Below are 11,016 nucleotides of genomic sequence, written 5' to 3' on the forward strand. Positions count from 1 at the left end.
GTTGCTCTATCTATCTACAGTATATACCACTTAATGTTCGTTTATGTTGCGTATTCAGCATTTCAAGCCTTCAATCTGTTTCCTGCTAAGTCGATCAATCCAAATTGAGGGTGGCTGATAACGCTTTACAAGGTCTACAAGGCCTATATTCACCTATTTGATTATAACATTTTAAACTAGTTTAACGGAGTGGCTGTTGTTGGCAAGCTGATGTGTTCCTTTAATCAATTGAGATGATGTATCGAATTCGGAAGGGCAAGTGATAATTTTTATATATTTTCTTTCTGAAAATAGACTAGCTTGTTGTATGATCTTTATTTTTATTGTTTTTCTCGATACGAACATGAGCATTCTGTAGTAAAGGGATAAGCGAGAGAGTGCATTTAAAAAATTACCTAATCACACACTAACCATAATGCTAGCCTGCAGTAAAAATACTCTTTATAACTCTAATGCTTATAACATCTGATATAATAATGTCATCGTTACCTGGGTTGAAGAAGAATCTAACTAGACAAGGAACAGAACAAATGCTACTCTACACGTGGAGTATGTCATTTTTCTTTTTTACTTTATTCGGCGAATAGTTGTTTACGAAACATTAATGAAAACTTACGTTTATTTACAACAGGGTAAATTACACACGGCAATTTGAGTCCTTTTTTTAGTTCTACCTTGGAATATACTAAAATATCAAAAAAGATTAATGGTCTAGCGTTACGATTTTGCGTAACCTGTTTTTTCGTTTCATTATCATATATATATTATACAGATTTGGCTTCTATATATATTAGCGGCTTTTTTTTTTTATTAATTTCAAGTAAGAATCCAATATGTTTGTACATTTTTAGGGCCTTCAACAATCAACGATCATGTTCAGAACAGAGGTCTCTAAAGCTAACACCTTTTACTGTACTTCGCTGGTTCTGTTTTCAAAAAAGTGCTTCTAACGTAATTTTCCAACATCGTGTTACCTACTCAGAATATAACAATCGTCATGCTCCAGAGTTAGATACATAAAACGACCGTTATTGTGTTGGCTTAGAACTTCTTCTTTAATAACTTCTCAAGTCGCATAATGCGTCCGCTCTCCTGATTCAATACTGAGAACAAACCAGTGCTCTTTTCCTCGGTTGACGCTGAGACAATTGCCTTGAAAGAATACCGTACAAATCACAAATAAACTTTCATAAGGCGGATGACGCATTAATAACGCAATAATAATGACTATACGGGAAAAAACCTGCCTGTGCTACAAGGAAACATAATAAGGCTTGCATCAGGCCATCAAAAAACCTTGACGAAGATAGCTGATGGTGATTATCAACTTCTCGTGTGAAAACTGGCACCTAATAATAAAAATTAAGTTTTACCTGCGGGCCGGCTTTTCTTTTGAAACGTTCGATCAATGCTGGTTGGTCATGCCTACGAACATTTTTCATCTCAAGTATCCGCTGAAATTCAGTTAGATCTGTTTCAGGCAAAAGTCGAAGTAGATTTGTTACGAATACGTCTGCTGGCTCTAACGGCGTTAATACAACCTTTAGAATAAGCTCTGCCTTGCTTATGCCTTTCATAACCACCTGAAACAAGCAAGCAGCATATACATTACTGAATTTGGCAAGCCTTACGCCTATTGAAACACAAATCTACATTATACACAGGCAATGCTACCACACGTAAGTTACTGAAGAATATTAATGAACAAACATTACGCGCTAGAAGTAACACAACCAGTACCAGTGTCGTACCAGTTTGAACTACTTAGATCTACCTATTGCCAATTAAACTCATACTTAAACAACTTCAACAACAAACTCATATGAGTTTATATATATATACTCATATACGTAGCTTAATGTCACCTACGGCTTTTAGGATTTTTTTAAATTCCTTCCTGATTTCTGCTGGCCTAACTGACAGCTGGTTGGCTACTACCTTGGTATAGCTAGCGGGCGCTCGTCGAAGATTCGCTGTCTGTGCGCCGAGCGTGGGAAGCTCAAGTAATAGTGTTCGAAGAGCGTGCGTATCCAGCAATAACTGTTCCGCGCCCGCAGATGATATAGGTCTACACCGTAATAAATGATGAATATACTTCGACATAAAACCCGACGAAAACTTGACACAGAACTGCGTTAGGTACTTGCGTGAATTAGCAAGAGCATCGCGAAGAAGCGTCATATTGTGCGACAAATGCGAGCCGATGGCATTCACAAATGGACTTTGTTCCCCTACAGCCTCCAGCGACGCCCAGTTTGTCTGAAAATTTGCGTGTTTTATATTAGTGTATATATAATAGATGAACCAACGGTGAGTACCATATATTACTGCTAAGTACAATTACTTTTTTGACTAAGGTGTTACTGGGCCAGCCACAAACCTTCAGCATTGAGGCAAATGCAGGTTCACAGGTTGCTTCTAAGTCTGCAACGAGTAATTGTATACATTGGTTTACCACCACGTGAAAAAGATCCAATTCTGACGAGAAGGTTATCTCATCCTGCAGCGTTGGTGAAGACAACTTCTCCTGAAAATCACAGATCACTTAATGGCACCGCATATCTATCAAATTTGACACTGATAACATTGAATACTTCACGATACGGAACACCACTATTCATCTTAAACGAACATATTCTAGTACAAATAGTTCATTATTTGTCTTTCCTGTGCCATTCTCTAAATAAACAGTGCATACCAAACACTTTTTACCTAACAATGATTGTTATAGGTCCACCGTGTATATGATATTACAGCATGTACCTTGAGCTTGGTTTCAAGTTGTAAAACAGTTTCTAGGCAGTACTCGGCGGTTGTGAGGACCCCGCACACCTGGCAAATCTCACCAGGAGTGTACCTTGGTCCTCCTGATCCGCTTCCAGCTGTGACGCCGCCCACGACTCCCCCAAGGCCAGCCAAACCAGTTCCCGCAGTCATTCCCGACTGCTCAACCAAAGTCTGCAAATTGGCCAGCAATGGTCGCGCACTGCCCGCACTGCTCCCTCCTTTTGGTAAGGCAGCTTGTAGAACCCGACTGGCGTATTCCTGAAAATTAAAGAAAAATATAAAAATCATACGGCTGTAGTACAGAATTTACAAAGTATAAATCTCAGGAACTTGCAACAGATATGAGACATTTTCTAAACGTAGATATCGTCACGTCTATACAACAATATTTCTGAAGATTTTGCAATACATATACCTTGAATACCTCGAGTATGAGGAATTGCATCGTATTGCACGTATGCCTTACGTGACTACAAGCCTGAGCTCCAATTAGAATTCTTCGAGATAGCTCTTCACTTACACGGAGGTATTTTTTGAATGTGCCGCTTAGCAGAACCAGTCCTTGACCACGGAATGCCGGCATTTGTATGCATTGTACGAGGCACTTTTTGAAGAATATAAACAGATCTGCGCACGACGGAAGAGTGGCTGCCGGCTGTCCATCCACCTAAAAGAGCAGCTCCGTAAAAAAGACTGTATTTCGCAATCAATGCATTAAATACTTGCAGCGTTTCTATAAAAAGAATACACTACAACTGTCGGAGCTTGTTGTTACTACGCATTGTCTCATCTTCTAACCTTTCGAACAAACCAGAAATATTCAACATAGGACAGTAAAAAGTTGATTATCGCTGTTTTTTTTCGACATATCTACCTTGGGCGGTAACATTTGCTCAGCTTCCTTGGCAAACTTATCTATCATTTGAGCCAGCTCACGAGCTCTTGTTTCCATGTAGACGTGTACATGCGGTTCGAAGCAGGAAGAGATCAGGCCCTGTAAAATCCAATCATTCGCGGGGTATTATGTAATAGACATTTCGCATAACACTTCTTATCGACAATACGACCGTCGCCGTATCTTCACTTGTGGTGCGGGTACGTGCTACACATTTATTAAACGGATTACAATATTCAGTGTACATTTCTTGCATGCAGACAAAATTTCTTGCCACAGTGAGTTTTCGATGTGGCTTGGCTCGTATCCTAAGCTAATAACTTTCGCCGCAAACTCAGTTAATACCCGCATCTGACGAATAAAGCTTCAGCTGTACTCACATTGAAAGGATTTCTATCAATGAATGACGCTCTATTATTAAGTGGACTAGTGCCTGCTTCCGAGTCGCCACCTGCTGTTGCGAGCCCTGGAATAGTCCCCTCATTCGAAGTGTCTTCAGAACCCAATCGTTTGTCTTCGCCTGTAGTACGAAGGGTTACCCCTGTAAATCGCTTTGACAGTAACACTTCGAAAGCGGACGTCTTTGTCATAGCATTTACTAATAGCCCGGCATCCAGCTGTGACGATCTGTAACGGACGTAGTGAGATATATTACAAGGGACCTTCATTAAAACCGGAATCTATTTTTCTCGTTTTTTTTTCTGCTTTTCAGCTTGTCGCTTGATACTATTGAACAGTATGCGGTATTGCTTTGCGTCGGGCGCACTAAACTGTAGAGCGTCCTTAGCGTCCGACAGGCTATAATAAAAGATCACTTGACAAAACTCGCAATGGACAGTACGAAGCACATAAGGTAAATATTATATAACCTGATGTCCTTCTACCTGTTTTATGTGAGGTTGTTAATAAAGAGAACATGTTTACGAGTGCCATGTACCTCAGTGCCATAAGATCAGCGAGCTGCTTTCGTGTAAGTTCACAGGCATGCACAGCGATCCGCTCAGTCATTTCCCATTCCGGTGGAAACACTCCGCCCAACGTTTCCTCAAAATAAACCAGGTGCTTCTTGATCCACTGGTATCTAAATAAAATTAGAAATGCCAAAATATTACCTGGGTTAATTACGACATATACTAGGCATCCATATTATAATTTGCCTTTATATAAATGATAGGGTCGTCGACTCTTTATTTGCTATAGGTGCACACATTAAGAGAGCAAGTTTTCAACCGATTTTTCATAGCTTAACTTAATTATCTTCGGCCTAACATGGTCATGCAATTTTCTTTATGCTACCTTTAAGTAGTCTGGGGTTGGTCTTAGGCGAAAAGTGAGTTGCTATTTAATTTTGCTCTTCTCTGTGGAACTTTTTGTATCTATACCTTTTGTCGATGTGATCTAGCCAAGCCATTTCTTGGTCGAGATGAAAGAGCACACGATACTCCGACAACTGTTCGCTAACTAACCACTCGATAAGTTTGCGTCGAACCTGATCGAACCGGAAAAAGGAGTCATTTGGCACAGTATATCACTTTAATACGTACCTTAACCTGCCTTACGTACCTAATAAACCTTAACTAACGAGATCAGAACTGTGGTCTAATAAGCATGCGCTGCTAATTACAATGCACCTTTTGTAGAGAAAAAATATTGAAGCGTTTGCGTCGACTTCACCTGCGGTTCAAGATGATTAAGTACGGCACACGCATGAGCTACATTGGTGCGCGGAGTTCGGCCTGTTGCCAGGCCTTCGCGAAGTTCAGCGGAAATCTGGTCGGCTAAAACTCGACGAATTGAGGCAACATCTCCCGCCAGTGCGGCAATCTGTGGTATTGCCATAAGAGGCCTAGGGGAACAACGTTTAAATAAGCAGACATAATATAAAACGGTTAAAAACGAATGATTTTTTCGCTAGCACCTCTTGGTTGCCTTTTTCTCAAATCATTTATTATGTGACGGAATGACGAACTAGCCAATTTCCAATTTGTGATATACTTCGGGTCATTTCAAAAATTGTTACATGCCAGTCCTTTAGATAATGACATAGTTTTAAAGGAGAAACATCCAATGACACCATAAATTACTGACTGACCACATTACTGTTAAATATCGAAATTTGTGTGAAAATGACATGAAGTACATAGCTTTGAAAATCAATAAGTGATTGTGTTAAAAGCACTTCTTTCATTAAGAAAACGCGATAATTACAAGACTGTCGTTTCTTTTCCACCGCTCATTGCAAGCAAGTAAATAGCAATCAAAGTATAAGTAATGGAATTAATTCGGTTTTTCAGCTTTAAAATAGTCTCTTTCGAAAGCTTCGGTTATGATTGAAAGCCTATTACTGTCTGCATTAAACTACAGTTTCTTATTTTCATGTGATACTGTCCAATTACCAATGGACCGAAACGCTGAGAGAAGTATTCTAGCAGAGTTTTCTGCTCTAAAATCGAATACCTCGCCGAGATTGGAAATTAAGCACTTTTTGCTGGTGCCTTCTGGTGTGATAGCGAACCGAAAAATAGGCGAACAGCAATCATTGATTGCAACATCTGTTTAATAAAAAAATATAGCGTATACTTCCGAAGCTATCCGCTGTCTGCAGCAGGTAAAGCTGGGCACAACAGAAAAACAGATCTTCAGAAGGGGAAAGAGCCATTTCGTACAACATCTGCCGTGCGCATCCCCACAATAATGAATGAATATTTACAATATAGGCACATCGCGTCGCTCAATCGAATGAGCTAAAATTTTGTATCAGAATACGCACAGCAGCGTCCGAGCATACTAATTCTGTCTGCCTCAAAGCTTGTATCCCACTTTAAAAGAAAAATAAACCTAAAAGAAAAATAGGTAGTATCGCAGATATCTCTGAAAACGTACGTCGTCGTCCGATTCAGTGTCATAATTCGATCACTGCTTCGGTCACCTAATATATTATTAGGTAACTACACCAGACAGCAACATCTTCTTGCATTACGATACAGTCGAGCAAAACGTTATTTAGAATTGAATAAGATGAGATTAGATCTTGGCTTAACGTGAACACCACTGGATCTGCGACCACAGTGGAAAGTTTTCTTCTTACTTCCTTTTCGAAAGTAAACATTCAAACGTGGTAAATTTAAATTGTATTTTGCTTAGTTACTCGTTTTCTTAAGGGAAACCGCTCTTTTTTTTTTTTTTTTATAAAATCACTGACTTCTTAACTGATGTCTCTATGCCATACTTCTATGAACTTCGGCAGTTGCCTGAAAGATGACACATGGGCGCTCCACGCCTTTATTGGAAATATCGTTTTCAATGTCTATCACTGTTTAAACCATTAGTACCTCGGATTGTAATATTCTAAACACACGAACTAAAATTTGATTTTTAAGGAACCACGCTTGACTATCAGACATTGCAAATAACTAGACATTACCATTTGATCGCATACGGCATTCAGTTCAAAAACGCTTGACCCTTAACTCAAAGCGATGAGTTAGATGTAAATTTCAATAATTAAAGTAATTTTTCTTCCTTAATTATAGTATTCCTTAATTACTTGAAGCTTTATAAAAATTATTACGCTAAAATGTTTTTGGTCGGCTATGTGCAGATGATCTATCTAGTTCCCTGTATGCTTCTGCTTATATTTTACTCTTACGTAAATCGCATAGGTATAAATGTTCGCGACGTTGTTACAGAGCCCCTAGGACAATGGTGGTGGTCATCGACATTCTTTGTTAAACGGTCGTTTTTGGTACGCGCCAAAAAGAACCTTCCCCTCGACTTAGATTTCTATGCAAAAACAAATCATACCATTGAGTCAGAAGAGAAAATTACGCAAAAAATACGCGAGCCTTCGCGACCCTTAGAACTTGCAGTTTGCTTGTGGTATCCAGTGGCAACGGTGACGATGACCGCAGTCGAACAAGCAGACATGGGAAATTGGCTTTTAACTATATGTGTTAGTTTGCTGTAATAATTAACTGTATTCCAATTAGCGTGATAAATTGCAGTGAAAAACTGCCGAATACAGTAAGACGTGTACGAAAATGTGCGTGACTGCCATTATACGATGCTGTTCAAAAAGGGTTGCGGCGAAGGCTACACTACGTCTCCGCACGCCATCGTTAGTTAAGATGGAGTATGTCTACCGCATCCGATTTTTCCACGTGCAACAGTAGTTTTAGGTATAGAAGCATATATAGCATATCGATTCAGATCGCAAAATTTTCGATTGATGTTAAGGACAATTTGTCCACCACAGACGCAATGTAAAAAATTGGAAACCATTGGGTAAAATTGTAAAACACTGGGAAAACATAAGAAAAAATTGTGCAACAGAACCAATCCTTGACAAAGATGTCTTTTAAAAATAGCATTTGAACCCCTATAACTTCTCAATACATGTCCTTGGAAAAAATGACAAAGATAAACTATTCAAAAGCGCAAGAAATCAAAAACGGATCCCACGGCCGGGCAGACACATACGCACTACCAGTGCTAGTAATTGTTGCAGGTAGGTATCCTCATTAATAGGTGGTTCGTGGAATGAAGATCTAGGCTGAATCGGAGTGAACCTTAGAGCAAGTTGTATATTAGTGAATAGTGATCTCAACAAGGATAAGCCCAATCGGCGAGACTGGACCCTACACACGGCCCACGTAGGTAGGACATTACGCTCTAATGTTGCTAATTCTGCGTATAATATACGTGTCAAACCCTCCATAAAAAATAATTAGGTCGTTATTCTTCTGCACTGTTTTAACGTTATATTCTTCACTCAAATTTCACCTACCGGAAATCGTCAAGGACTGTAATTACTCCCTGGAGAAGTTGAGCAAGACCCTGATATTCTCGTTGTCTGAAAATGAGATAAAATTAAATGCTTAAAAAAAGACACACAACACAGTAGTTATTGCTGCTTTGCTTAAGCGGCTGTCTATGTATGGGTTCAATCATTGGAAGGGCGGCTCCAAACGTTCTTGAAGGCCAAATCATATTTTTTTTATTTATTTCCTAAATCGCTATAACAAAAGCTGGTATAATTTAAGATAAACATTTTTCTATCTAATATAAACTTGTGAGATCTCATTTTATAAACTAGACTATTTACAGAGCTGTCTCACCTTGTAAGGTCACGTAGCCGATCTGCACCTTCAATAAGCATTTGCATCTGATGTAGCGTCTTAATTGAAGCTGTCAAATGTCTTTTGGCATGGTCAAGCTGCTTGATGTCACGAGTAATTTCTGCTACGCGCTTCTCTGACGAATCTGCTTTTTCCTTTCGTACCGTATACAATCAAATATAGCGTATTATTGATCTGAGACCAAAGTGTCTCAACTCGGTTGCCTCTAACACTCTATTTTTCACAGATGAATTATGTAGAAGGTAGACCCGGTAAGAAGAATAAGATTCGATTGACTCCAGACACTGCATATTGTCTAGCAGAGTTCCAAACTATCCCGACAGAGTTTTGCTGCTATCCCGAAGGCCGAGCCTGTGAGCACGCACGCAGTCTTTGTCTACGTTTCTGAAAGCTGTTCGATCAGCTGTTCTTTTTTTTTTTTTTTTTACTTACTTTGATATCCTTAACAGAAGCGAAAAGGTGGTGAAGGGCAGTTTGTGCCTCTTTTAATGATGTACGGCCATCTGCATTGGGTGTAGTTTGACAACGTACTACCTCACGTATTTCCTCGTCCAAATCCCTGAATAGAAAAATATGCAAGCTTATTGAAATTGGCCTGTTCGTATATGAGATACACTTTCACATTTGGCACCGTCTCGAACCGGTTTACGTTTGCTCACTTTAGTTTGCTTTTTTTATTTAGATTTTGGTAGAGGTATGTAAGTAGAGATTTGTGAAATTCAAACGCAGATGTTTTGCCACTGGTATTTCGATCTTGCGTTCACGCAATACAGTACATATACTAACCCAATGCGGCCACGCAACATAATCATGACGTCGTCGACGTTTGCTAAAGATTGTTCATTGGGAAATATAGAGTTAATATATGCGACAGGCTCAAAATCTGCTTGGTCAAGAGGGTCACTGGAAGGCAACACCTAAAATAGAAGAAACAATTACTATTATCTATCTATCTATTAATATACGAAGATTATGTAAAGTCTAGCACGTAGAAATAAGATAGATCTCTCAAGCACTAATACCTGATTTAACGCAGCCTGTACTTCTGGAGGGAAGCTAGTCGCATACAGAATATCTTCACGACTCATCGTGCCTATGTAGTACAACCTAAGTTTCATGAAACAATCCGAAAAATGAGAAACCTTTAGACGAGTATAATTTAAGTCTTCAATTTATAATCAGTTCTAATCTGTAACCTAACTTACTAGTCAGCTTTATGTTATCTAGCTGATGCGATCCCAACGTGATATACGAATATTGCACCTCAATCCAATGCTTCATTCTAAATGCTTTTGACAGGGTTTAATAATTACCGGTCTTAGTTGACAATACAGTCGATAGCAGTGTACTACCACAATCGATTGTTTAAGCCCAGATTCTTTTAGCACTTCCTAGATTTTATACATTGCATCAGATGGTTTCACAGCGAGTCGACAGTTATACCGTCCAGTGATGCGGGCTCTCCGCCAATCCAAACTGGCGCCACAATATTTCCGTTGTTAATATGTCATAGTAAGCCTTTGGAGCGATCAACATGAACAACTGATCTCGATAAATAAGATTCTACTTTTCTCTTCAATTACCGTGTTTGCTAAAACGAACGCTGCCCTTTCGTTTAAGTGCCCCTATAGAAAGAAACGATTATTTTAACCTACGTTGTCGTTTAAACAACTTTTCCATATAAATTGTACAGACACATTCAGCCATCTGTTAGTAACACTCAAACCTCTGCCGCAAAGCCAACAGCTGCTTTTATTATGGTACAAGGGGGACTTGACGTTCGATTTGACAACAGGGCACCTCTCCGATGGGATGCACTCCATTGCATTTAGCCAAAACACATCAAGACTAAATGAAGTTTGAGCACTCTTTCGGGGTTCGTTTCTACGCGTTCCTTGGGATCCTGTTAAGCACAATTCTTATCCTAATCATCGTTTTTCTTTGTTTGGGTTACCCGAAACCTGCGCTAATTATTTTATACAATAGGCCATCAAGAGCACCACAAATAGGAACAGCTCTTTCAGCACTTTCAGCATTCGGCGTATACGATTATTTGTAACAAACGGGATAGGCGCACTTGCGCTAAACCGTTGGGGTTAGCGAAGCAGACGTCTGTTATTACTTGACTTTCGAGTAAAGAGGTAAATACTGATTCAATCACGGTTAATGCATTTATTCGTTCGGCAGATATTAGGT

General features: G+C 39.4%; 1 protein-coding gene across 1 annotated transcript; it reads right to left on the minus strand.

Moving 5' to 3' along the window:
- Positions 1-534: 534 nt before the first annotated feature.
- On the minus strand, positions 535-10,872 carry Vps53 (vacuolar protein sorting 53). The gene is made up of 17 exons (XM_022836104.2): positions 10,134-10,872; positions 9,843-9,927; positions 9,607-9,737; positions 9,253-9,379; positions 8,800-8,954; positions 8,469-8,534; positions 5,357-5,528; positions 5,065-5,171; positions 4,620-4,763; positions 4,063-4,309; positions 3,662-3,781; positions 3,308-3,454; positions 2,764-3,045; positions 2,381-2,527; positions 1,939-2,259; positions 1,374-1,583; positions 535-1,152 (listed from the first exon to the last, which is right to left on the minus strand). The coding sequence occupies exons 2-17, from the start codon at positions 9,906-9,908 to the stop codon at positions 1,042-1,044; spliced, it is 2,553 nt and encodes an 850-aa protein (XP_022691839.1). The 5' UTR covers positions 9,909-9,927; positions 10,134-10,872; the 3' UTR covers positions 535-1,041.
- Positions 10,873-11,016: the final 144 nt, after the last annotated feature.

The sequence above is a fragment of the Varroa jacobsoni genome, unplaced genomic scaffold, assembly GCF_002532875.2.
Source record: "Varroa jacobsoni isolate VJ856 unplaced genomic scaffold, vjacob_1.0 scaffold_66, whole genome shotgun sequence".
Classification (NCBI taxonomy): Eukaryota; Metazoa; Arthropoda; class Arachnida; order Mesostigmata; family Varroidae; genus Varroa; species Varroa jacobsoni.

Coding starts and splice junctions, on each gene's coding strand:
- Vps53 (XM_022836104.2), bottom strand. CDS start 9,908: ATGAGTCGTGAAGATATTCTGTATGCGACTAGCTTCCCTCCAGAAGTA. Junction 9,380..9,606: donor ATGTTGCGTGGCCGCATTGG/GTTAGTATATGT, acceptor TTTTCTATTCAG/GGATTTGGACGAGGAAATAC. Junction 3,046..3,307: donor CATTCAAAAAATACCTCCGT/GTAAGTGAAGAG, acceptor TTTAATTTTCAG/GAATACGCCAGTCGGGTTCT.